This window comes from Acomys russatus, chromosome 29 (genome assembly GCF_903995435.1).
Source record: "Acomys russatus chromosome 29, mAcoRus1.1, whole genome shotgun sequence".
NCBI classification, from domain to species: Eukaryota; Metazoa; Chordata; class Mammalia; order Rodentia; family Muridae; genus Acomys; species Acomys russatus.
Window position 1 is genome coordinate 5,267,331 of NC_067165.1, and position 26,694 is coordinate 5,294,024.

At 51.7% G+C, this 26,694-nt stretch overlaps 2 protein-coding genes across 2 annotated transcripts in view; one reads left to right on the forward strand and one right to left on the reverse strand.

Annotated features, from left to right (window-relative positions):
* The window catches only part of Fam151a (family with sequence similarity 151 member A), a 12,862-nt gene extending 8,352 nt beyond the window's left edge, over positions 1-4,510 (forward strand). The window contains 5 exon segments of the mRNA XM_051172020.1: positions 1,842-2,066; positions 2,448-2,587; positions 3,350-3,493; positions 3,781-4,452; positions 4,455-4,510. Of these exon segments, the coding sequence (XP_051027977.1) occupies positions 1,842-2,066; positions 2,448-2,587; positions 3,350-3,493; positions 3,781-4,452; positions 4,455-4,510 (1,237 nt within the window).
* Positions 4,500-26,694, reverse strand: part of Acot11 (acyl-CoA thioesterase 11) — a 48,718-nt gene continuing 26,523 nt past the window's right edge. The window contains exons 3-16 of the mRNA XM_051171156.1: positions 26,308-26,377; positions 19,399-19,459; positions 18,408-18,506; positions 17,908-18,043; positions 15,828-15,984; positions 14,603-14,722; positions 13,073-13,217; positions 12,027-12,082; positions 10,737-10,803; positions 10,337-10,420; positions 9,280-9,410; positions 6,238-6,369; positions 5,576-5,702; positions 4,500-4,727 (exon numbers count right to left, since the gene is read on the reverse strand). Of these exons, the coding sequence (XP_051027113.1) occupies positions 4,572-4,727; positions 5,576-5,702; positions 6,238-6,369; positions 9,280-9,410; positions 10,337-10,420; positions 10,737-10,803; positions 12,027-12,082; positions 13,073-13,217; positions 14,603-14,722; positions 15,828-15,984; positions 17,908-18,043; positions 18,408-18,506; positions 19,399-19,459; positions 26,308-26,377 (1,541 nt within the window). The 3' untranslated portion in view covers positions 4,500-4,571. The remainder of the gene's footprint in view (positions 4,728-5,575; positions 5,703-6,237; positions 6,370-9,279; positions 9,411-10,336; positions 10,421-10,736; positions 10,804-12,026; positions 12,083-13,072; positions 13,218-14,602; positions 14,723-15,827; positions 15,985-17,907; positions 18,044-18,407; positions 18,507-19,398; positions 19,460-26,307; positions 26,378-26,694) is intronic.

Below are 26,694 nucleotides of genomic sequence, written 5' to 3' on the forward strand. Positions count from 1 at the left end.
CCCTTTATGAGTTTGTGTTTAACGATTGTGTGCATTGGTGGGTTTTGCCTGTTATGTATCTGTGCAAGGGTGTTGGATCCTTGAAAAAAGAGTTACAAAGAGCTGTGAGCTGCCACAGATGTGAGCTGGGGGTACTGGGAATTGAACCCGGGTCCTCTGGAAGAGCAGCCAATGTTCTTAAGCATCCTTTATGTGTTTTTAAGACACAGTCTATGTAGTTCTTGCTGGCCTGGAACCCATTATTGGATCAGGCTGGCCTCATGCTTGTGGGAATCCTTTTGCCTTTGCCTCCTGGTACCTCGCTTACAGTTATGGGCCGCTATACCTTGGGGTCTTTGGTGGTGGTGGTGGTGGGTTTTGTTTTGTTTACCTTTTTTGTGGGGGAAAGGATAAGACAAGTTCTCACATAGCCCTGAACAGCCTTGAACTCTGCGTGTAGCTCAGGCTGGCTTTGAACTCCCAATGCTCCTGTCTCTGTCTCTGCTGTACCTGGAGTGCACCAGCATGCTCAGTTTTCCTCCTTTCTCAGTGAGTCTTTCCTCCAGCTCTTGCCACCTCCAGAAGTATCCCTAGCATCCCAGGTCCCTGAAGAACGTCCCCTGGTCACCTCAGGCCTGATTCAGTTGGACTGTTAATGCTGACTCACATGTTTGTCACCGCTGTGCCATCCTCTGTGTCCCCAGTAGCATGCACAGTACTTGGCCCACTAGAAAGTTATAGAGAGATAACTCTCCAGAAAGCCCAGCCCCTGGCAGGCTACAAGTATCTACCTCACCCCACCCCCTTTTTTTTCTGAGACAGAGTTTCTCTGTGTAGCCTTGGCTGTCCTGGACTTGCTTTGTAGACCAGGCTGGCCTCGAACTCACATCAATCCGCCTGCCTCTGTGTCCCGAGTGCTGGGGTTAAAGGCGTGAACCACCATGCCCGGCTTTCCTCCTCATTTTGCAGATGTGACCATTCGCAAGGACAGAAACGTGCTGTTGAGTGTTTATTGTGTGCCCCAGGCACGGTCTCAAGCGTTTTACTCACAGGATACAGCTAACTTTTCAGAGAATGAGGTACCAACTAGGTCACACTCATCTTGTAAGTATAGAAACTGTGAAAGGTTAAATGGCCTAAGTCTACAAAACGGCAGAGCGAAAGTTCCCACAGGACTGTCCCTCCCAAAGCTTTGCGCCCTACAGGCACCTGCCCAGCCAATATTTACTATGATTCTCAAAATGAGATATATATGAAGAAAACAACTTTTTAAAAATGTAGGCTAGGGCCTAAGACAAATGAGGCTTCTCTCCTCTGGGTACCGATTTATGTATGTGGGGGCTGGGCAGCAGGTGACACACTTTCCCATTAAAATTTGCATCAGAACAAAATTCAAATAATCGCTCTTGGTTTATTCCTTTAAGACAGTGTCATGTAGCCTAGGCTAGCCCTGCACTTGCTATGTGGCTGGGGATGAAGGAAGTCCTGATCCTCCTCCTCCTGCCTCCCACCTCCCAAGTGCTGAGACTATAGATGTGCCTCCCTTCTGTGTTCTGCTCATATGAAAACAAAAAAACAAAAACAAAACCTTAGTAATCTGAAACTTTGGAGACTCGGAAACCAGCTGGCAGCAGGCAGGTCACTCACTTAGGTCCACATGGGGACCTGAGGCCAGGCCTTCCTGACCACACAGGGTGGTGGTATCAGTGGGTGCATGTGCAAACCACTGTTGTTCTTTGGGGCTCTGTTGCCGACCTCTAAGCACAGATTTAACCGGTCTGGCTGTTCCCTATGCCTGTGGCAAGAGACCACAAGAAGGGACCAGGGTGGGCTTGAAGGATGGATCTCTCTCTTCTCTGCAGGTTCCTGGCGCTTGTCCAGGAGAAGTATCCAGAAGTCACCATTTCTCCGGGCTTTACCACTCTTTATGTGCCTCAGCTGCCGAACAGCACCTACACCCAAGCCATGGTGGAAGCGATGCAGAAGCTGGTGGGAGCACTACCACAGAGGATCACCTTCCCGGTGCGGGCTTTCATGGCGCGGGCTGCCTGGCCCCACTTCAGCTGGCTTCTGAGCCAATCTGAGAGGTGAGGCCCCTCCCTACGAGTTCCAAACCTATCCTGGGCTCTGACCCAAGATGAACATGGAGGGGTCCTAATGATCATCTTGTCCCAGCCCCACTGGCCTAACTACTTCCCACGGGGCTCTGCCTCTGCCTTGTACTCCTGTGCTGACAGGCTGGTCACTGCTTCCATTGGGTGGTAACTCAAAAGTAGAGGTGTGCATGCTCCTGCCCTCTGAATTCCTATGTCCCATCATCCCCTAGTGCTCAAGAGCAGAGGATGATGGGAAGCTAAAGGACAGATGTTCTACTCCTAGGCTCAGCTGCCGTTCAGTTCTGAGCCTAGGAGTAGAGCCGAGAGTCTTTATGGGCCCAGCTAGGCACTGAGTCAGCTCTCTGGTCCCAGGTATAGTCTGACACTATGGCAGGGCGCCTCAGACCCTGTGTCAGTAGAAGATCTCCTCTTCATCCGGGACAACAGTGCCACTCACCAAATCTACTATGACCTCTTTGAGCCTGTCTTGTCGCAGTTCAAGCAGCTGGCCTGTAAGAAGAGGGCCTGGGAAGGGAAGGTGTGGGCTGCGTTCTGCTCAGGGCGGCCTTGGGTTGGGCGCGGGAGCAGAGAAAGGGAGGTCTAGAAGGGGAATTTTCTGGGTGGAGCAGGAGACAGAAACCATTCTGTCTTCTGCACCTGGGATATTATGCTATCCAAGCTTTGCCTATCCACAGAGCAGGAGCCTGGTTGGTAGAGAAGGAAATGGAAGTCCAAAACTAGAAGGAATCTGTAGAAGTGCAGTTTGATCAAAACCTAGCCGATTCTCTCTCTCTCTCTCTCTCTCTCTCTCTCTCTCTCTCTCTCTCTCTCTCTCTCTCTCTCTCTCTCACACACACACACACACACACACACCACCCCTGCTTCCACAGCACTGCTCATCTTTGATGGCACTCGTGTCTCAGGGCACAGCCCTCATGAGCCAGATGCCACTATGGAAAACTGCTTGTGCCCTTGACCGGGTCTAGGAGCGCCTACACTTAAGCCATCCTGAGAGGTCACATCCGATTCCACTCCTGTCGAGGGAGCCATGACCCAGAAGGGGAGGAGACGAGCTATGGGATCCACCAGCTCCAGCTCCCTTTGGTTGCGGGCCCAGGAAACTGTTTGTTGATTGTCAACCATGAGACAAGGACTTTGAATATGCCCAAGTGGGACCTGACAGCTACAAGGCTTAGGATGCAGGAAAGCCGATGCGTACACGAGGGGATTTGTGGAGAGTGGTCCCATCACCTTGCCAATTTTGGGTCCCACAGTGAACACCACCCGGAAGCGAATCTACTACACTGGTGGCAGCCTAATCCCTCTTCTCCAGCAGCCCAAGGGTGACGGACTAGAAGTAGAGTGGCTGGTTCTAGAAGTGAATGGCAGTGGGAGGACAGCAGCCATCACTGTCCCCGGTGAGTCTGCCGGCAGCCCGGAAAGCTCCCGGCTAACCCACAGGTCTGTCATTTGCTTGAGTAGGTAACTTGGTTCTCTGTTACCATGGCAACATGGTAAGCCGCATACTAGATACAAAGTGGGAGGAATAACATCAAGAGCCGGAACTCCTGGTCTTAGACCAGCAGCCTTGAGGCCTCGGCCACTCTATGACGAGAGGAATGGGTGGTGGCCCAGTTCCGAGTCACTTGGAAGGCCATGAGTCTCCCGTGATGACAGGGGCTCCAAACACTGTTGCCTCTTCCAGACAAAGAAGGCATGATCCTGCTAGATGCTGGCCTCCGGGAATCTGAAGCTGGGAGCCCCGTGCCCATCCTGCACACCCCAGGTGGTCCTGTTCTGACACTGGAGTCATGTCTGCTGCAGCTGGTAGCTCACTCCAGGCGCTGGGGCATCCATGTGAACATAGTAGAACCCGCAGCTCTCCGACCAACCCTGGCCATGCTAGCACACCTTTCCACCCTCGGCCATCTGCCCTGGCCTGTGTGGGTGGGGGCCACAGTCTCGCATGGTAGTTTTGTGGTCCCTGGCCATGTGACTGGAAGAGAGCTGCTCACGGCTGTGGCTGAAGTGTTCCCCCATGTGACTCTGGCACCAGGCTGGCCTGAAGAGGTGCTGGGTAGTGGCTATCAGGAGCAGATGGTCACAGATATGCTGGAACTGTGTGAGGGACTACGGCAACCCGTGTCCTTCCAGCTGCAGGCTAGGCCGCTGGGCCGGAGTACAGCCACATCTGTGGCCAGGCTATTGGCAGCCTCTCCTCGAGCCACGGTCACAGTGCACCTCAGCGTTGCTGGGAACGGCTATGCAGATGTGTGGGCTGGATTGTGGGTGGCCAGGGCCATGGACAGGACCAGAGTCTATTACAGGGTACCCCAGGAGTACCGGGAAGACTTGCTGGCAGATGTGAGCACGAGTGAGCACCCCGTAGGACTGGACCATCTAATGTGGAAGGCTTCCCTGGGGAGTCAGGGTGAATAAAAGGCCTCTGCTTTGCTCCACGCACTGTGTAAGACCTGGGGCAGGGTGGGGTGGTGCCTAGAGGGTCTGGAGGCTGGGGGCCAAGTCATTCCGGTTTTCCAACAGGAAACGCTCACACGACTTGAAAGTGTTATAGAACTCGGAGGACAGGCCAGCCACATTGGTGGTCACATAGTTGAGAAAGCCAGGGGTGGCCTGGTTGTAGTAAGAAACCTGTAGGGCAGGAAGACAAGTTTAAAGGAGGTATAATGGGGAGAGGCTCGGAGACTTCTGGGCTGGAGGATGGGGAGGAGTCAGCCTTGCTTGCATTCTAGGGAGGCAACAGGTACAACCTCGGGTCTTGGAGATCAGTTAGAGAAACCCAACTGGCAGGCATGGCCTCCTTTGACAGGTTCCCCAGACACTCAAGAGTACTTCAACCCTGACTGCCCTATCACAGCACACCATATGACCACTGTGCTCCTCCCTGCTGGCCAGAAATCCCCAGAGGACAGAGATTGAGTCTCCAAAGCCTATAACTAAATCCACTTTATATCAAGGCGCTGGAGTCACAGAAAAGTGGTAGACATAAGCCTTGGACTGTATCCTTAGCATAGGTCCTTAGCAATGCTGGCCGTGTCAGCACCTGGGCAAGGCTCAGAGCCAAGCTAGGGCTGCAAGCAGGAAGGTGGTTGGGGGGGGGATGGGAGCTGCAACATTCCCACCCCCCTTCCTACATTTTCAATTAACACTGACTATGCTGCTGAGCTTTATAGGCCCTCAGAGCCACATAAAGCTCTCCCAGACAAGAAGGGAGACACAGTAAATAAATGATGAAACAGAATTTTAGATCAGAGCTGGGTTTTCTGTCGTCTGTGTCCAGAGCTTTTTCCGAGTCCCGGCAGCAACAGCTCACACACCACAGTGACTAAATCTCAACAGAGACTTCTTTTCTGTCTCTGATGCTCAGGCTGGGGAAGCTGGGAGGCCACAGGGAGCCGGGGTCTGGAAAGGTCCCAGCCCAATAGCATAGAGTTCACTTCACCTATAGGTGGAAGGGAAGAGGCGACAACAGGCCTTACCTTAGTCAACTGGTCCCCCTCACGCCACAGACAGAAGCCTGAACAAGGGGTTTCCCCACGCTGATATTCCGGTGTCTCCTGGTGCGTGGGCAGTGTGACTGACCTCAGTGCAATGACATAGGGGTCCCTGGAGGAGGGTCAGAGTGAGAAAGAGTCAAAGACCACCACAGGTGGAGGTAGGGACCCTGCCCTGTCTCTCAGAGCCTGATGCCTTGCTCAGGGTCAGCTGTAGACAGGGGCCATCTGTGTTAACAGCATCAGGTTCAGGCCCCATGTGTCCCCAAGGACCTGGGTGCCATGGGGTTTTCAGTCTTCTGGTCCTTGTCTCCAGAAAAAGAGATGCAGTCTATCCTGGCTATACCTATGCTCACAAGTGCCCAGAGGGCAGAGGCCAAGCAATAGCCACGTGAAAGGTGCCCCGGCTGTAGCCTCAAGTACGGCAGCCACAGCTACAGATGCCACAGACAGCCATGCTTTCAGGAGCAGCATATGCCCCTGCTGTCATGGTGAGCCCCTACTGGCTGCCTAGAAACAGCTGGTGGGTTCTGGGTCCAACCACCAGTGGGCAGCAGAGCTCTGACTCCGTGGAGCAGCTCTTCCCAGGAGAGGAAGACAAACCCCCACCCCACTCTTACTGCGCCCCTCAGGAAGCAGGCACTCACCCATTGTCACAAGGCTTCCGCCTCGAGGCCAGGATCACAAAGTCTTGGGGCTTGGTATTACCACTCAGGGCAGGGCTTATGACGTGGTAGATGGCATCATCTTCATCTACTTGCTGCACGAGCTCCACACTCCTGTGGAGAGGCTGAAGTCAGGACCCCAGTAGTTACAGCAGCTCTTGATGGGCAAACAGCTCTGCCAGGGTTCTGAGGTTGCAGCCTTATGACCAGCCCTGGGATAGGTTCCTCCTCACCTCTGAGCAGCTCAGCAGAGCCAGAGGAAGGGTGGAGGCCCTCCAGGATTCATGCACGCACGAGCACACACACACACACACGTGGGCACACACACACCAGACACAAAGTACACCAGAGCAGATCCACAGATATGCACATATAAGCATTATAGAGACACATACAAACACATAGGTACACATGTACACACGCAAACCGATAGTTAATTGTCAACTTGACAGTCTAGAATCATCTGGGAGGTGGGTCTCTAGGCAGGCCTGTGGGAGAGTCTCTTGGTTGTATTGGTTGGTGTAGAAAGAGCCATCTCAACTGGGCAACACCATCCCCTGGGCAGGGATACAGTAGAAAACATGGGCTGAGCACCAGCATCCTTGATCCCCCACTGACATGTTACTGTGGCTGGAGCGTGAACAGTTCCCACCATCACGGACTGCACCTTGAACTGTGAGCCAGAATAAGCCCATTCTCCTGTAAGTTGCTTTTGTCAGGGTATTTTACCACAGCACTGGCTTCTGTTTCCAGAACCCACATGACAGTTTATAGATGCCTATAACTCTAGTCCCAGCAACACACATAGACACAGGAACACAAAAGCTACACATAGGCACGAGCTCATGAGGGGCCACAGAGCGCATGAGGAAACAGGGCTGGGGTGTTCAGCCCGGATGGTGGCAAAGGTGTAACACAAGCCCAGGCCCTTCACCCATTTGACACTGGTGCCCACAGACACACAAGGGACCCCTTCCCATTTCCCCCTCTTCCCCTCTGCTGAACAAAGCAGCTGGCTGTACCAGGCCAGGGGAGTGTGCTGAGGTCTCCTTCCTTAGGTCACTCACCCTCAGTGAAGTCTGATCTGGTCCATACCAGCCCATCTTTTCCAGCTCCTCTGCCCAACTACCACCCACCACCAACCACCTCTCAGCTTCCTAGACTACATCACCAGTGGGTCCAGGCTACCCACGCACAGCGTTTTAAAACAATAGTTTCTCTCCGATTTTTCTTCTTGCCACTCACTTGAGCCCTTGCTCTGAGTGTGTGTGTGTATGTGTGTGTGTGTGTGTGCACGTGCAGGTATTCACATAATGGTGCACTGTGGACATCAGCAACTTCTGTGTGTGCCAGGCTCACTGGCCCTAGAGGGTCTCTATCCTATCTCTCAGAAAGAGCACCACGGTTGCGGACACCAAGAACATGCCCAGCTTTACATGGCTTGTGGGGGTTCAAATTCAAGTTTTCATGCTTGTGTGCAAGTGTTTTATCTACTGAGCTATCTTACCAGCACAGCACAGCCAAGGCTGCAAAGGAAGCTCAGGCAGGAAGCCGGGGTGTGAACAGCTATGAGCGCTCTGCTGAGGGCAGACTGGGAAAGAAGAAGCAAGCTGCACGTGGAAAGCCAACTGGTGATGGGCAGCTTGCTGGGTTCCCAAGTCCATCTAGCCAGTTAGAGAAGCACTTGCAACGCAGGTTCCGGCTGAGCCACAGCATCGGCAAAACGAAGGATGACTTCAAGGATGCTGAGCAAACACCACTTTAAGCAGTAACTTTCCCATCCCTACAAGTTGGTTCAGTGGGTAAGGTGCTTTGTCACCAAACCTGCTGAATTCAATCCCTGGGACCTACACACACACGCATGCACACACACATACACACACACAATTTTAAATAATATAGGGGTTTGGGGGCTAGAGAGGATGGCTCAGCTAGTTAAGAACACTATCTGTTCTTCCAAAGGACCCAGGTTCAATTCCCAGCACCCAAACGGCAGCTAACAACTGTGTAACTCCAGTTTCAAGGGATCCGACACCCTCACACTGACATACATGCAGGCAAAACACCAATGCATATAAAAAAACAAATAAGATAGCTGGGTGGTGGTGGCGGTGGCACATGCCTTTAATCCTAGCACTTGAGAGGCAGAGGCAGGTGGATCGCTGTGAGTTCGAGGCCAGCCTGGTCTAGAAAGCAAGTCCAGGACAGTCAAGGCTACACAGAGAAACTCTGTCTCGAAAAAAAAAACCAAAACAGAAAAGAAAAAAAAGTGTAGGGGCTGGGGAGATGGCTCAGTGGTTAAGAGCACTAGCTGTTTGCCCCAATGCCCATCTTAAGAGTTGGGATGGCTGGAGAGATGACTTACAGGTTAAGAGCAGGGGTTATTTTTTTATATGGCCTGGATTCAATTCCCAGCATCCACATGGTAGCTCAGAACCATCTGTAACTCCAGCCCCAAAGAAGCTAATGCTTTCTTCTGGCATCCATAGGCACCTGATACATGTGTGTGGTATACAGACAAACATGCAGGCAAAACATCTATACTGATAAAATAGATAATGTTTTTTAAGGAGAGGGGCAATGGAGGTCCAGAAAGGAAATGACCTGACCAATGTCACATAACTATTTTGTTGTTGTTGTTTGTTTTTCAAGACAAAGTTTCTCTGTATAGCCTTGGCTGTCCTGGAACTCACTCTCTAGACCAGGCTGGCCTCAAACTCAGGTCCATGAGTCCCTGCCTCCTGAGTGCTGGGATTAAAGGTGCACGCCTCCACCTCCCAGTGTCACATAACTATTTAGAACAGATACAGGCCTTAAACTCAGGTTTCCACATCCGGTTCCAGGCTCAGTCTCTTCCTTAGGCCCTCCTTAATATACCCATGACTTTGACTACCACCTAACACAGACACATATACCCTATAGCCAGACCCACCCCTGCTGAAGGCCAGTGGAGCAAAGCATCATGGGGGATGCTTAGCATCAGCAAGCAATCAACCCACTTTACAACTGGCACTGGCCCCTCACCGGTAATGCTTGTCCCATTCCGGCCTCCTGCGCAGGTCAGAGAGCAGCTGAAAGACCTGGGCGGCATCCACCTGCACCACCATCTCCAAGTGAATAGACAGGAAGTCCTCTTCCAGGGTGTAGAGGCAGACCTGCACAGCACAGAGGGTGGTCTCCTTCCTGCACTACGGACTATGCTGCTGGCAGAGGATGTCTGCTGGGAGCCAGCGCTGCCACTGACTTGCTATCTGACTGAAGAAATGACTGACTGTCTCTGATACCTAAATCACAACCCCATGAAAATGGACTTCTGACAGAGTTCAGTGTAAACAGACAGACAGCGCCTCTGAAAGAAGCAGTAGTCAGAGGCAGGTGGATGTCTGTGAGTTTGAGGCCAGCCTGGTCTACAAAGAGAGTTCCAGGACAGCTGGGGCTATTACACAAAAACCAAATAAATAAATAAATAAATAAGCCGTAATCAGGGCTGGAGAGATGGTTCAGAGGTTAAGAGCACTGACATCTCTTTCAGAAGACCTGGGTTCAATTCCCAGAACCCACATGGCAGCTTATAGATGTCAATAACTCTAGTTCCAGGGGATCTGACACCCTCTTCTGCCTTCCCTGGGCACTAGACATGCATGCAAGAGAAACACTTACATACATAAAAATAAATAATTAAAAAAAAAAAAAAAAAAAAGAAGAAGAAAAAGTAGTAACTGAGGCAGCAGGTCTCCAGAGCTTGGCCTCATCCAAATCCCTAATGTGACAAGTAGGGAGGTGCCTGTCTAAGGGACAGGCAAGCAAGGCAGAGTTCACACTGCCCGCTGTCCAACCCCTGCAGTGACCTGCAGTTCAAGGAGCCAGAGTGAGGAGGAAAGGGCTGTGCAAAGCAGTGGGGGCTCATAGGTAGGTAAAAGGTAGAAGGCAGCATGAAAGGACCAGAGACTTCACTCAGGGCCCTTGGAGACAGCCATGTTGCTAAAACTTGGTGGCATCATGACCTTGCTGGATTGTGTTCAAGACACCCCCTTTGATGCTTGCCACCAGGCCACTTGTAAGGTGGTAGTGGGTCACTTACTTCACCGGTCTCCATGGATAGCACCCAGTTGTCCTTGGCCATAAGCGTCTTCAGAGAGGACACATTGTAATAGCTCAGGTACACCTGGGAAGAGCACACAGATGCTAGCTTCTCCTGCCCCAGGGGCTCTCGGAGGGGGCTGTGATGATAGGGGAAAGAACCAGACTTTGGGAAAGGGGATTCAGGCTCCCTCAAGCCCTCCACACAGCCCGGAGCAGCCCTAACCAAAGCCTCTACTCCTTCTTGCAAAGCAAGGGACACGCACAAGTGTGTGTGAACAGCAGCTATGGAGCAGGGCAGAGGGTTTCCCGTAGCCCTGGACCTCTGCATGTTCCTCCAAAACTGTCCTGGCCAAAGGAAAGGAAAAGGGCGCCATGGGCTTTGAGACAAAGGGCTTTACCTGGTTGCTAGGGTCCCAGGGGACAGACAGGGCCATTTCCGACTGCTTACAGCACACAAGGTACTTCCTGAGAGAAAAGAGGACAACCTGGGTCTCTCAGAGTCCACTTGGCAAGTGGACACCATTGCTGACTACTTTGTGCCAGGCCGGTGCTGAGCCCAGGGGGCACCGGCACTCTGCCAGGCAGGGAGACTGGGGACACGGACACCGAGACCAGAGCAGCTGAGAACACGTGAGTTCAGCTAGCACTCTAGTTCACAGGGAACTGGCAAGGAAAGGGGGACAAACTCAGGCTCCCCTGTGCCCATGCCTCGAGTCCTTGTCATCTCTCCCTCTCAGGGGCTTTGCCAGGACCACAGCACTTAGCGGATGGCAAATGTCCTGTAAATGTAGACTTTATTAACTGTATAAGCATGGATACATCTACAGTGCTCTACAGTTTTTAAGGTGCTTTACAGTAGACTCAGACTTATCTTGAGCCACTGGGTCTGCATTCCAGACCTTCCTGGGTTTTTATTTTAGCTGATTTGTTTTGGTTGAGACGGGTCTCACTATGTAGCCCAGGTTAGCCTTGAATCTGTGGCAATCCTCTACTGCATCCTCCCAAGTCCTGAGATTTGACCCCTTCAGCAAACAGGCCTCAGAGCCAATAGGATAAAAACGAGTTACGATCACCCAAATCAAGCCAGAACCAACAGCAGATTTCACTCAACTGTGTGTCCTGAGAACAAAAGATCTGCCTCTCTGTCCTCAGTGTCCCTGTGTCTAGAAGAGCTTCAGAATGCTGTGTGACAACATGGAAGCAAGGGTACACAGAGGCAAAGGGCTAGCCCAGAAGACAAAGGCAGGAGGACTCACAAGAGTTCAAGACCAGCCTGAACTACTAGAGTTCCAGCCCAGCCTAGGCTACTGGGCTACAATACAAGATCCTATCTGAAAATAAAATACAATTTAAAAGGGGAGATGGGGAGGGGGCTGGAGAGATGGCTCATCGGTTAAGAGCACTAACTGCTCATCCAGAGGTCATGAGTTCAATTCCCAGCAACCACATGGCAGCTCACAATCATATATGATGTGATCTGATGCCCTCTTCTGGCCTGCAGGTATACATGCAGGCAGAGCATTGTATACATAATAATTAATAATCTTTTAAAAGGCAGCATAGGGGAGATGGGGAAGATAAGCCAGCACTGAGACCAGGAGGATTCCTGAAGAAGCTTAAATGTCCTAGGGCCAGCGCGTCAAGCCCAGCCCTGAAGCATGTCCCCAGCACCGCCCAGTCCCACTCACCTGTCCAGGCGGATCTTCCTCCTGGCACTGGCCTCTCGGTACCGCCGTTCGCCCTCCTAGAAAGGAAGCAGGCACAGGTTGTGTGGCACAGATGGGGATGACCATTTGGCCCGTAGCTCTGCCATCCTGTCCCCTGGGGCCCGAGGACCCTGCAGTCCCATAAAGAAGCTTAGATCTTGTTAGGGCAGCAAGTGTCAAAAGATTCTTACTGAGAAAGCTCCAGGGCCCCCAAGCTGCAGCTTAGTCTCCCATGGAGCCTTTAGTGACGTTGGTTACACTGACCTTTTGTGGGCCTCAGTTTTCCCCAATGTAGAATGAAAGGATTAAAGGAATAGAACCCAGGGCCACATTCCCTGGGCACTGCTGGGAACTAGGCCCTCACAAGGGTTCTGCTTGAAACCATATGGGCTTTCTATCGCATGTTCCTGGGCCTAGGACCTGAGGTTCCCAGTTTACACAGGAGGAAACTGAGGTTCAGAGGGTTGAGTGGTTCCCCCGAGGTCATAGGAGTACTGGGTAGAGCCAGGGTCAGAACTCAGGAGGCCAGCTTCAGAGCCCACCTCTTCCCCACTCCTCTTCAACTTCACCCCCACAAGAAACCACAAAGACAGCAACTGGTCCCAGCCAGCCAGAAGGGTGTCTTCCCAGACACAGAACCCAGTCATCCATGTGCCCTCACCCCTGTCCCCATAATGCTGACCGCCACCACTCAAGGGCTCCAAGGCTATGCAGCCAGTTGGCTCCCCATAGCCACAACTCAGAAGGCAGAAGTTGTAGGCACGCCAATTACACAGATAAGGACTGAAAGCCTCTTCGCCCAAGTCAGGGGTCTCTGCAATCCTATGAGCTGTTCAAGTCCATGAACCTCCAACATCATCAGCTCCCACGGTATGTGCCAGTTCTGTCAGGGAGAGCAGGTGCCCAGCTTCACGGGGGAATCCCCGTGTGACACCAGGACACTTAGACCTGGTTGTGCCTCAGCGAAGAGCCAGGGATGGGGCTGTTACAGAGTGACGAGTGAGGAAACTTGGGGACAAGGCACTTACCCCAGGCTGAGGACGAATCCAGGGCAACTTCTGAGGCTGGGCATCCTTGTCCAGAACCACAAAGGTCATGAAGGCACTGTTGATGTGCCTTCGCTGGGTCTCCTCCTCCTGGCGGTAAGCCTCCACACACACACCCACCTCCATGCTAAGGCCAAGTGAAAGAGGGAGTCAAGTCCCACAGAGCTTCCTCAAGCCATGCCTTTCCATATCACACACTCACACACAAGTGCATACAACAGGCAGGCAGCTGCCCAGAGTGTGTAAACACTCTCCTACAGGTCCTGCCTCTGCTTCCCAAGTGCTGGGATTAAAAGAGTGCACCACCATGCCTAGTTTACACATTTTTCTTTCCAAGACAGGGTTTCTCTGTGTATCCCTGGTTGTCCTGGACTCTTCTCCGTGCCCCACCCCATCCCACCTCCCGTAGACCAGGCTGGCCTCAAACTTGGAGACTTGCCTGCTTCTGGAGTTAAAGGCATGTACCATCACCGCCAGACACACATAGAAAACATAATAAAGGAACTGAGGAGATGGCTCAGTGGTTAAGAGCACTGGCTGCTCTTCCAGAGGTCCTGAGTTCAATTCCCAGCACCCACATGGCAGCTCACAACTGTCGGTACCTCCTATTCCAGGGGATCTGACACCCTAACACAGACATACATGCAATCAAAAGATCAATGTACATAAAATAAAAATAAATGAAACAAAACTTAATAAAAAGGGCCCAGGATGCAGTAGAGTGTTTGTCCAACACAGGCCAAGCCAGTCCCATTATTAGTACCACAAAAAGTGAACGAACGAATGAATGAATGAATAAACAAACAAACAAACCCACAAACCCACAGGGTGTCTGAAAGAGAAGATACAGAAGAGGTGAGCAGTCTAATTGGGAAGTGCTCATTACATGCAGATACCCAGGCACCACCTCAGCATTCTCGCTGGCTGCTGTGAGCATTTTGTAGGCAAGAACGCATGCTCAGAGACATTAAGTAACTTGCTCAAAGTCACACAGCCCATGAGAAGCAGAGCCAAACTCGAACCCAGGCTGCCCAGCTCCAGACTGCCGCTCCTGAGTTCTCATACACAGCCCTTAATGAAGTTATTAACTTATAACTTAGTTAAGCCCTTCGCTGTCCTCGCCAGCTGTGGCGAGAACAGACGTGAGAACGCATTCCAAGGCGAGATCTTAGAAAACCTGTTTAAGGACATGGGAAGGAGACGATCTGAGAATCGTGCGCAAGAACAGGCCCCACAGCCTGTGCGACCGCCAAGCCCAGTCCTCCAACCAAGCCGGGGAGAGAAGGGACACACAAGCACAGGGCACCCTCAGAAAACCCAGAGAAGACCCCCAATCCCACCATTGGACAACAGTGGGAGTCACAGAACATTCCAGAAGAGGGAACACTAGGACCGTGTGAGCAACCCAGTAATTCAGACCTCATCGGCTGGGGAAAGGCTTGGTAAGTCTGCTGCGTCAGGAAACACCCTCGGCCCTCCATGGCCCAGGCCCACCCATCCCGACCCCCTCACCTACGCTTGAAGGCGTTATTCACAATGGCCTTGAGCACCAGACGGTCCCCCACCTGCGATGGGCCTCGGAAATGGAACATCTCGATGGCCTTGAGTGTAGGATGGGCATGACAGAGCCGGCTTGAGGAGGGAGACAGAAGAAAAGGCTCATACTGCGTCGAGGTGCTTGGACCAGATTTCTCCAGTACCTAGCCCCTAGCCCATCCTGGACCACAGCAGTGATGCTCTGGCCCAGCCCCGGCAGGATTTTTCTCAGTGTACAGCACTAAAGCTGTTTCTAGCTTAGCGTGCTAAAGCCACTGCGCATGGCTAGAAAGGAGCTGAATCCGAGGAGTAAGTAAGCCTGGACTATGATCTAAAGCAAACCCCTTCCACCTCCTCCCCTTGGCATTTTCGCCTCAGCGTCCATGTCTCCTGATACCTTGAAGCCCAGTCCCTCCTCAGAAGCTTCTTGTCACTGGAGGCTCCAAGGAGGTGCTCCTCAGAACCAGGAAGCTTTCCCTGATCATCCGGGCCACCCCCCCCCCCCGGGGTCTCCTCAAGTCTCCTCACACTCATGGACCAGGCTTCCCAAATGGATATACCATCTCCAGCTCAACCTCAGAGGAGAGGTGGCCTGGGCTGGGCTCTGAGAATAAAAACTGGCCTAGCGGATGGAGGAAGGCGGGTTGTGGAAGGCTGGGAGACCAGCAAGGACAAGGCCGTGGAAGCATAAAAGTGTTACGTAAGGAAGGACCCTCAGCTATAACAAGCCTCTAGAGTCCGACCAGCCCCAGTCCAGCACAGGGGAGTAGAATTTATTTTCACCACTAGGAAGAGGGACCAGTCCAAGGTGGCTTTATGGTGGGGCTGGGTATTGTGCTCAACCATGGGGGGGGTCACACCAGGAGCAAAATCAGGGCCTGGAAAAGTTGAGGGGGACAGAGCCTGAAGGAGCAATTGCTACTGTTGCACAGGCAAAGGCAGATCATGGCAGGCCTCAGGGTCAGCGTGGCGTGGAGACTCCCAGTGGCTGCAAGGAATGGGGTGCTGTGTAGGCAGAAGGAAGCTCATCCAGCTCCCAGAAATGGCTCCTCTTTGGCTCTATAGGTATAAAACTCCAGGGTTATCCCAGCAGAACATCCACACTTCCGGAGCCTTGAGTGCTGACACCAGCAAGGGTTCCTCCTGCCAAGAAGACAGCCTCTGGGCACAGAGGGCAGAAGACAAATAGAGGAGGTCTCACCTGGCTGCGATGGTGGCCACGTTCTCCATCCAGGCCATGATCTGGCCGCCAAAGGTATTGCCCTGATGGTTGGCATGAGGGGGCAACACTAGTTCCACACTCTCCACGCGGGTTTTCTCGGCTGGCACTATATTGCTGCAGTCCTTGCTGGCCAGTTCTAACCAGGGAGGAAGGCAAGGAGGTGAGGAGCGCCCTAAGAACAAACTGTCCATGGAAGCTGCAGGGCACCAACCCCAACCCTGGAACGTTAATTTACTACCAGCGAGTGAGCACAAGGCCTAGACTAGCCCTGGGTAAAGAATGGGAGGATGGGGCTGGAGAGAGGGCTCAGCGACTAAGAGCACTGTCTGTTCTTCCAAAGGTCCTGAGTTCAATTCCCAGCAACCACATGGTGGCTCACAACCATCTCCAATGTGATCTGATGCCCTCTTCTGGCCTGCAGGGGTAGAAGCAGGCAGAGCACTGTATACATAATAATTTAAAATGAATGGGAGGAGGGACATAAGCCAGTCATGGACGAAGCACAGCTGTGAGACAAGGCGTGCCTGAGCCCACCTCTGCTCCACCCTACATAGGCTATGATGCTGGATGCACCAAGGCCTCCGCTGGCTCTCAGACACCCATCTGTAAGGAGCAAGTGTCAGCCCCAGCCAGCCAGAACTGTGTGTCAGTGAGGGATGGTTGTGGCTGTAGCGTGCTCAGCTCCCAGTCAGTGGCTACTCTCTTGGGACAGTCCTTGCTGCCCGCTACCCTGACCAGTCCCTGTTCCTTACACAGGAGTGGCTTTAGGATAACCGGGGGGGGGGGGGTGCTAATAAACGTGGCCTCAGAGGTCTAGGAAGCTGATGCCAACATGCCCAGCCAAGGCATTGTCATGCAACTCCAGGGTCCTAAGGAAGTCCTCCGCAGAGCGCCCGGCAGAAAGATGACACTCACTCAGATGAGGGGCCCTGTGAGATGTCACAGGAAAGGCAGGACAGGAAAGCTGAAAATGACCTAAGGCCAAGTTTGGAGCAGGTGCTCACAGATGCCAAGGCCTTTGGTTAAGCTGAGGGGAGGACACAGGCATTGGGGCTGAGGCAGACACGGCCTCCGGGCTCCTACATACTAGGCAGAGGTACCCGTGCGCACCACCATGCCCAGCCAACACTCAGTGTTTATTTGCTTTGAGACAGGATCTCATTATGTATCCCAGGGTGGCTTTGAACTTCATATGTAATCAAGGCTGGCTTCTAACTCGTGATCCTCCTGCCTCAGCCTCCAGAGGGCTAAGATTACTGGTGGGTGTCACTTTGCTCAGCTGAATTACATTTTGTTTGTCTGAAAATTGGCTCCCTCGATTCCAATATCAAGGAAGACCTCACATAAGAACACGGACAGGGATAAAGTGCCCCAGGGTACCTGTCCCTATCCCCTAAGGCCTTCATCCTCTGTAGAAACCTTCCTCACCTCACCACCTGCCAAAACCCCATCCAGTCCAAGGCAGATAGACCATCCTGTACCAACAGAGATCAGCCATCACGAGGGAAAAAAAATTCAAGATGAAGCTTATAGAACAATGTGTCCTGTGTGTCCCCTTCAGAGTAAAAACAGGCAACTAAATAGCACACATTTTGCTTACATCTACAGAAAGAATATCTAAAAAGATATCCCAAACCAGGTAGCAGGTCTTTGCCTCCGGGAAGACGACCTGAGGTCTGGGATGGAGGGAGCCTCACTTTTTATTTTTATTTTCCTTAGAGGGAAAATAAAATATACATAAAGATGCTTTTTAAAGTCTCTACACAGTCTTCAAAGCCTAGCCCAATACTACCTTCCCACACCTCATCTCTTCTAGAGGCCCAAGTGCATTGTGGGTAAGAGGGATTTCTGTAGGTCCCCACTCCATCTCCACTGCTTCTGGGCTGTGAGTGAGTAGCCCCAGCACCTGCTTTCCCTGGAAGGGACCATGAGGCTAGGGAGGCCAGAGGAGCCTGAGGCCATCAGGGACAGTGGTCCATAGAGTGCCTCCTCGCACTCAAAGGCAGAGCTCAGGGTGCAAGGACACCAGCTGCCTTCCTACGCACATACCCACACTCACCATCGTGCATGACACAGTGCATCAGGAGGTCCTTGATGGTGTCTGCGTAGACCAGCCGCATGCGCCTGCGCTCAGCGGCCACCCCGTGCTCGGTCTTCTCCTCCTCTGTTAGAGGTATGACCTGCTTCAGCTTCGCCTGTTGCCCAGGAGACAAGGGCACAAGCTTCTTGGGACAGCGCCCCTGGTAGGCCTGGGCTGCTGGGGGTTGTGGGGGAGGGAGAAGGAGAGGCTCCCGGGATCTCTCCCTTCTGTGCCCACTTTCTTTTCTCCACTGTAACTCATCAGAGCATAGTCCTCTCTAAAGGCCCCCTCCTCCCAAGATCCCTTCTTGACCAAAGGCCCAGAAAACAGAGGGATCTGTTCAGAACACAGTGTTTTCTGAAGGTTCCTCCTGTTTAAATGTACAGGAAGAGATAGGGAAGGGAGGAGGAGGAGGCACCTGGGTGGGGTCACGGAGGGTCAGCGGTGGGTATGACAGAGCAGCTGGGACAGCCATCTACCTTGGAGAGCCCCTGGTGGGCCACAAAGGTGGCCAAGGCCTTGCACACGCTCCACTGCTTTTCAACACACAGGTCCTCAGAGACCACCTGGATGCCCACCTGGAGAGAAAGGGGGGATACAGGAGGAAGGGGGAAAGGAAGCTGACTTTTCAAGGCCGGCAGCTTGGTGAGGCTGAAAGAGCCACCAGGCTGGGCCTCTGGAGCTTCTGTGTCACCTACTGGGTGCTGAATGACAGGGACCTAGAGTTGGTTCTGACTCTGCCTCTGGCTCCCTGGAAATCCTTGGGCAATTCACTTCCCTCATCTCTGTCCGTTTCCTCATCTATGGAATGGGAGGTGGTCACAGCTGCCCTCAAGGGATTACTGAAAGGGTTAAAATGTGCCCCTGGTCCCCTGTTCGTCCTGAAAGGACAGATCCGTGGAGGGCGGGTGCATGCGAGATAAGCGGGCATCTGTGCACTGCCCAGAAGCCTCATCAGGACCCTGGTACCCCAGCCTCTGTGGTACTCGGGAATCAATGGCTCGCTAGGTTGCAGTCCAGGAGGAGACGTGAAATCCTCCTCGGTAGCTCACAAAACCTATACGTCATCGTGCCATGCTCCCACTGAGCCTTCCGTGCCCTGAGTGCAGTAGTCATGGGCACGCTGTACAGATGTGGAGACGGAAGTCATCAAGGTGAGCTATTGGGCAAAAGCCCAGGCTTGCCCACTGCAGCACCATGGCCAGACACAGCACTGCCGTCCTCTACCGTCCCTGCCTGCTACTCAACGTGTCTGGCTAGGAAAGAAGCCCTTGCCCTCTCTGGCCCCCGTGTTCTTTCCTGTGCTGGGGGACATTAGCAAGGAAGGCCTTAGGGTCCCTCCTACCCCAGCCTTTTAGGGACTCTAGTCAGGGTCCTACAGCACGAGGGGGCTTGGGCTTGGATCCGAAAAGACAGAGTGGAACAGGAAAGCCATCCCACTCCCAAGCAGGGCCAGCCACACACACACACCTCCATGCTGGTGTTGAAGGCCCGGTTCACCTTGGCCTTGATGTTCACCACTTGGCCGACACTGAGGAAAGGAAAGCAGGAGGTGAGCCTTCCAGAGGGACCAAGGGAAAGGACAGGAGCCTCAGACACGCAGCGCCTCAGGGATGGGGGGGGGGGGGGTCGGGGAGGGGGGAGCGCTTTGACACTCCCAGAACATTCACATCTGCAGTGTCACCAAGCCAGCAGACAACATGAGCATTTGTTCCACAGCTTCCGTGAGTGCTGTCTTTCTCCTACCCACTCTCCAGGGGCGACAGTGACCTCTTTTTGCTCTGCAGTTTCCTCCCTGGAGCAGCCCTCCTATCCCCCATGTCCAGAGCTCACCCTCCAACAGTCCTCCTGGAGTAACCTCTGTGTCCCCAGCCCGTAAACTGCACTAGGTAAAGACCCCTGACTTTGATGCTCTCATCTGTTTCATTTCTGTGGTCCATAAAACCCAGGGGCCGCACAGGGCAGCCACATGCTCTCCTCTTGGGCCACATCTCAACCCAGGGAGTGTATGTTTTGCTCGCCAACACACCAAATACATGAGAAAGGACCAGACCTCCTTAAACAGTAGCCAAATGAATCCCTAAGTTCACATTTACCAAATGTTTACCAAGTGCTAATGGCCAGAGAGAGGAGCGGGCAGGGAAATGGGATTCTTAAAGGTGCCGTGCGTGCATTTACGCAAGGGGCTGAACATCAGAGAGGCTAAGCCATCTGGCCAAGGTCACCCAGATAACAAGGTCACCCAACTAACTTGCATCAGGGCTAGGATTCTAGACAGGCCGAACCAGCCCAGTTTTTCCAGCAGCGGCCTGTCCTTCTGGGAATGTTTCCCATGTCCACACAAATCTCCTGGGAGCCACCTCGCTCGCTGTGTGCCCAGCTGGTGGGCTGTGGGGCTGAGGAGGGCAAAAGGCTGGAAAACTGGCCCAATTCAATCACCGTGACCTCAACAAGTCCTTTTACCTCCCCGCAGCACTGATGTCACGGACACGCAGAGTGCACTGCCCGCCACCGAAGCCAGGAAAGGTCCACCCCAGTCATAAGGCCATTAGTGTGGCCACACAAGACTAGGTCTGTTGTGCTCTGCTTCAACTGTCACACTACAAATTGATGACCTGGGGCAAGTCAGCTGACCTCTCTGAATCTGTTTCCTTGTGTGTATAGCTCTGGGAAAGCATGGGACTGCCCATTCCTCCAAGGCCCAGTGACAGGTAGGGTGACTGAACCCAACACCAGGCCAGTCAGTCAGTGCAGAGGCTTGGTGAGTGACGGCTACTCACAGTGCTGCATACTTTGCCTCTGTTACTGTTTTCAGCAACATTGACACTCAGGCAGGCAAGTGTCATCTGTAAAATGTGTTTTCACATGCATTTGTCCATGTGTAGAGAAAGTAGTTCACAATGGGAGATAACAGATCCTAGCAACTGTGACACGTTCTACATTTTCATGTGTTTGGGAGTTTTCATGGTCAAAAGTTAGAAAAGAGGGCTGGAGAGATGGCTCTCAGTGGTTAAGAGCACTTGCTGTTCTTCAAGACTTCCCCAGTTCAAGTCCAGAAGCCACGTGGCGGCTCACAATCATCTGTAACTCCAGTTCCAGGGGGCCTGACACCTTCTTCTGCCCTCTGTGGACCCACACACATTGAGGCGCAGACATACATGCAAGCAAAACACCAACACACATAAAATGAAAAGTTTGTTTTTGTTTTGTTTTGTTTTTGTTTTTTCAAGGCAGGGCTTCTCTGTGTAACCCTGGCTGTCCTGGACTCACTCTGTAGACCAGCCTGGCCTCGAACTTACAGTGATCCACCTGCTTCTGCCTCCTGAGTGCTAGGATTAAAGGCATGCACCACCATGGCCAGCCATGAAAAGTTTTTTTTTTTTAAAGACAGATTAAAAAAATAAATAAATAAAAAACAAAATAAAATAAAAGATAGATAACTTCAAAAACTTTAATGTTTATGAAAATATATTGTTATAATTGCAAGGGAAGGGTAACTTCAAAGAGTATGTTTATGAAAGTAGATCGTCATAACTGATCAACTTTCTTATATGCCTCTCCTCCTCCACCTCAGTACCAGAGATTGAGCCAATGGCTTCAGGCAAGTGCTCGACCAGTAAATTGAATCCACAGTTCTCTTTCTACTTTAATTTTGAGACAGGGTCTCATTAAGTTGCCCAGGCTGACCTTGAACTCACTTTGTAGCTCATGCTGGTCTTGAATTCCTGACACTCCTACCCTAGGCTCTAGAGTGGCTGAAATTATAGGCTTGTGCCACCAGGCCTGGCTTGGCCTTTTTTTGTTAAACCCCGATTGCACCTAATTTTTAGCTAAGCTTTCTCATGGCTGTGTATCTACAGGAGACATCACAGTATGTGTAGGGACTGGTGCCATTCAGGGTTCCAGACACCCATCAGGGATCTGGGAATAGATTCTTCAGAAGGGATCGGGGCTTGCTGATTTACAAGTGAACTTATCTTTCTGTGGTGCTAAAAGCGGTCTGAGAGGGCTGGAGAGATGTCTCAGGGGTTAAGAACATATACTGCCCTTATAGAGGATCTGAGTTCAGTTCCCAGCAGCCATGTCCCGGGGCTCACAGCTGCATATAGAATCAGCTCCAGGAATCTAAGGTCTCTGGCCTTCACAGACATCTGTACTTACACACACACACACACACACACACACACACACACACACACACACACGCGTACACACTCACACAACTCACAGGCACACAGATACGCAAACGCAGAGGCAAATAATTTGTTGTTGTTGAGACAGGGTTTCTTCTGTATGACTTTGGCTCTCCTGGAACTCACTTTAAAGACCAGGCTGGCCTTGAACTCACAGAGATCCCCTGTCTCTGCCTCTTGAGTCCTGGAATTAAAAGTGTATGCCACCACTGCCTGGCTCAGGCAAATAAACCAAAATAATAAAAATATTTCTTTTTTTTTTTTTTTAAGAAGATAGCTGGGAGTGACTCAGTGGCTTTCCTAGCACCCCTGAGGCCCTGACAATTGCTGGCTGACAGCTGTGATGGTGGAAGACAAGTGTCACCACCTCCCCAACAGCCATCTGCACTCAGGAGCTTCTCACCATCCTGCCTGTCTTCCATCCCCAGGACTCAGCCCAAAACAGCCTCCTTCCCTGTTGCTGCTCACCTCCTGGCAGGGGGATGGGGGTGGGGGAGCCCCCAGGAGCCTCTAGCTCCCCAACACCCTCCAGACAGTCTTCACAATGCACAGAGGTGACCCCTTAAATGAACCAATGTGGCAAGTTCTTCTCTAGGGACCCATTTGTCCTCAGAGGACAGAGGGGCATATGACATTACACCAGGGTGAGGACAGAGGGGTGTGTGCCATTACACCGGGGTGAGACTCACAGCAGAACTCAAGTGATGGGATCTCATGGCAGCAAATGAGCAGGTATCGGCAACACACAAACTTCAAGGAAGAGAAAAGGAAGGAAGGAAGGGAGGAAAGGAGAGAAACAGAGACAGAGACAGAAAGACAGAAGACAGAGACAGAGAGAGAAAACAGTTCCACTCAAGAGAGCTGATTGTGGAAAGAGCTTAGGAGTCAGTGGCATTAGAAGACTCGATTGATTTGCAAACTTATTTCCAGCCTTTCTGGAATAACACAAACCAACCACATAGCAAAACAAACCCACAAGTCAGTGTGGACATAAACTGCCAGTACAGCACTGGTGGGGGAAAAACAGTTGGCCATTTCCAGGTGTGATAATCATGTGGAAGTTGTTTAAAATTAGTTCCTGGTCCTAACAGATATGTTTGGGAATATTTCACTTTGCCTTCTATTGTTTGCGGCAGGGTCTCGTTATGTACCCCCAGGCTGACCTTGAACCCATGATGCTCCTGCCTCAGGCCCTGAGTAGGGGTTTTCAAGTATGGGAGTCTCTTGAAATGTTTTTATTTATTTAATTAAACTAGTGTATTTGTTCGGAGGTTACTTTTTGAGACAGGGTTTTATTATGTCATATAAGCCAAGTCGGTTTTGAATCACACGCATAGTGACACTCCCTCGTCTCAGTCTCCCAAGTGCTAAGACTGCAGGTGTGCACCACCGTGCCTGGCTTGAAATATTTTTAAATGGCAAAAACTAAAACAAAACAAAGGGAAACCTGAGCTGTTCCCAGGTGCTGCCAGGCCTATCCTGGCCACCACTGTGCTCTAGGCTTTCTGCAGCGTGCTGTCCTTCGGTACTCCTCCACCCAGACTCAGTGTCACCTTCCGGCCCCTGCAGCAGGTCCACCCACCACATATGCACCCTAGCCCTCTCTAAGCTTCCCAATGGGGAGAACTCAAGTCAGCAACAGGGACCAGTCAGATCTGGATACTGTGTCACAGCCTCCAAAACACAAGGCTAACAGTCCTCCAACCAGCTCAGAGCACTCCAGGGAGTCTCCTTGACACCCTACCCTGCCACCCCCAACCCCAGGAAATGCACCAATAAAAAAGCAAGAACCAAGGCCAGATAGTCACTTGATAGTCAACTCTGGGTCCTCTCCCTGCCTATGACCTCAGCAAGTTTCCTCGTTTCTCCGGGCCTCAGTTTCCTCCTCTGTAAAATGAAGACACTAACAACAAAGACCTCATAACTGTAGTCTTCTTTATTAAATATGTTAACAAATTGAAAAGGCATTCTAAGCATTATGTTGGTAAAGTATAACACTGTGAGACATGAATTAATAAGAGGAACTGAGCTGGAGCACATGAGAACACAGTTGGATTCCCAGAACTGAGGGGGAGGGACATAAAATAGCAAGTATGACAAAGCGACAGCTAACCAGAGCTCATTGTCACTGGGGGACTTCTGCTTTTCTGTTGTGGTGGTGGTGGGAATTGAACCTGCGGCTCTGCATGCTGAGCACATGCTCTGCCACCAAGCCACACTTCAACACCCAACATCCCACTGCAAATACAAATGACATTTCTCTATCTGCTCCTCTGGAGACTGGGTAGTGAGTATAAGGGTTATGTTCTGGTAGTTTGTGTACCCAAACATAGCATGACACCAGTCCTTTCTGGATTAGTTAAGACTCTGTTTTTTGTTTTGTTTTGTTTTGGTTTTGGTTTTCAGTTTTTGGTTTTTGGAGTCAAGGTTTCTCTCTATAGCCGTGGCTGTCCTGAACTCACTTTGTAGACCAGGCTGGCCTCGAACCTATAGTGATCCACCTGCCTCTGCCTACCTGAGTGCTGGGATTACAGGCATGTGCCACTACGCCCGGCTGGCTCTGAACTATTTTAACTATATTTTTTCTGTTGCTGTGATGAAACACCATGATCAAAAGCTGCTTGGGGAATAAAGGGGTAAACCATGTCACGGTTCATCATCTAAGACAGTCAGGGCAGGAACTCAGAGCAGGAACCTAGAGAAGGGGCTGATGCAGAGGCCATGGAGGGGTGCTGCTTGCTGGCTTGCTCCCCATGGCTTGCTCAGCCTGCTTTCTTATACGACTTGCCCAGATTGCCCCTACATGCAGTGGGCTGGGCTCTCCCACATTAATCGAGAAAATGTCCCACATGTTTGTCCATGGGCCAATCTGACAGGGGCATTTTCTCAATTGAGGTCCCCTCTTCCCAAATAATGGCTTGGGTCAAGTTGATATAAAACTAGCCAGCACATTAACCCACACTGAACACATAGTAAACAAGCTGTTGATGACTGAGTAGAGGGCCTGGCCCAACATCCTCCTTATTAGTACACACAAAGCACCAGGCAGCCCTGAATAAGCCCTTGATACTTAATGTCCTGTGAATTGGAGGACATATCTAGGTATGGGCCAGTAGCAAAAAAGGTCTGTCCTGGGCCAAGAACTCAGCAGCCTCCTTGTGTCCCCCGCCTGATGAGGCTCAGTGGCAAAGCATGTAAGGTAGTGACAAGTTTTCTAACCTGTACAGCCACTGAAAACGAAAACCTATCCCTGAGCAAGAGCTGGATGGGTGTGAACCAAAGGTGGCTGGCTCATTCTTCAAGCTCAGGCTGGGTCCCGGTGTCTAGCCCAATGGACCAGAGACCTAGGAAGAAATGTCTGAGCCAGAAAAGCTATTTCCGGGCTGGAGAGATGGCTCAGAGGTCTGTTCTTCCAAAGGTCCTGAGTTCAATTCCCAGCAACCACATGGTGGCTCACAACCATCTATAATAAGATATGGTTCCCTTTTCTGGTGCACAGGCAGAATACTGTACAAATAATAAGTAAATAAATCTTAAGAAATTAAAAGAAAGCTGGGCGTGGTGGCGCACGCCTTTTAACCCAGCACTCGGGAGGCAGAGGCAGGCGGATCGCTGTGAGTTCGAGGCCAGCCTGGTCTACAAAGTGAGTCCAGGACAGCCAAGACTACACAGAGAAATCCTGTCTCAAGAAAACAAAAGAAAAGAAAGAAAGAAAGAAAAAGAAACAGAAAAGAAAAGCTATTTCCTGACCAAATTCAAGTCCTTTCATTTTATGGGTAAGGAAAACAAGGCCCAGAGATAGACTCTGACTTACCCAAAATCACATAGCACCACATGACACATGGACCCCTAAGCTGTTGGCTCTACATATTTTCACAGCCCAGCCTTAGGCCTCCATACGCCACCAGAGAAGTCTTTCCAACTGCAAACCTGAGGCAATTTCCCCGGCCCCACCCTAACAAGAAAGCCCCCCTCATGGCACAAAGCGGCAGGCCAATCCTATCCCATACACCTGCAGAAAGATGTTCCACCCCCGAGACACCATGGTCCAACCTTCCAAAGCCATCAGTCAACTGAGTCCGTTCCAGGTGCCACCCAGCCTGCTAGGTGAGGAGACAGGGATGCAGGCCCTGGGCTGAAGAGTCGGCAGAGACCAAAAGGATAATAAAGCCAGAGGGCCACTTACCTAATGGTATGGTCAAAGTAGATGTCATCCATGGAAGCTGTGACACAGGGGCAGCCAGCGTGCCTCTCCGCTGGTTCGGGAGAAGAAAGCCAGATGTTAGTCCTGCAGGCCTCTGAGCAAACATCTTCCAGAGGCTTCTCCACAAGCAGCGCCCACCCTTCTACTCTCACTTCTGCTTCAGGCCTTTGTCCACTCTGAGGCCTGTCTCTGACTGCACAGCTGGCTCAGGGCCTCTCACAGCCTGCTGGTGTAGCCAAGTCACCGTGTTAGACTCTGGATGCTATGATGGAGAGTGCTGTGAGCATCCACACTCAGCCTCTGGGCCTGGCCTTTACCAGCCAGTTGGGAAATAGCTGTGGTTAAGGCTGCAGTAGAGACATAGTACCA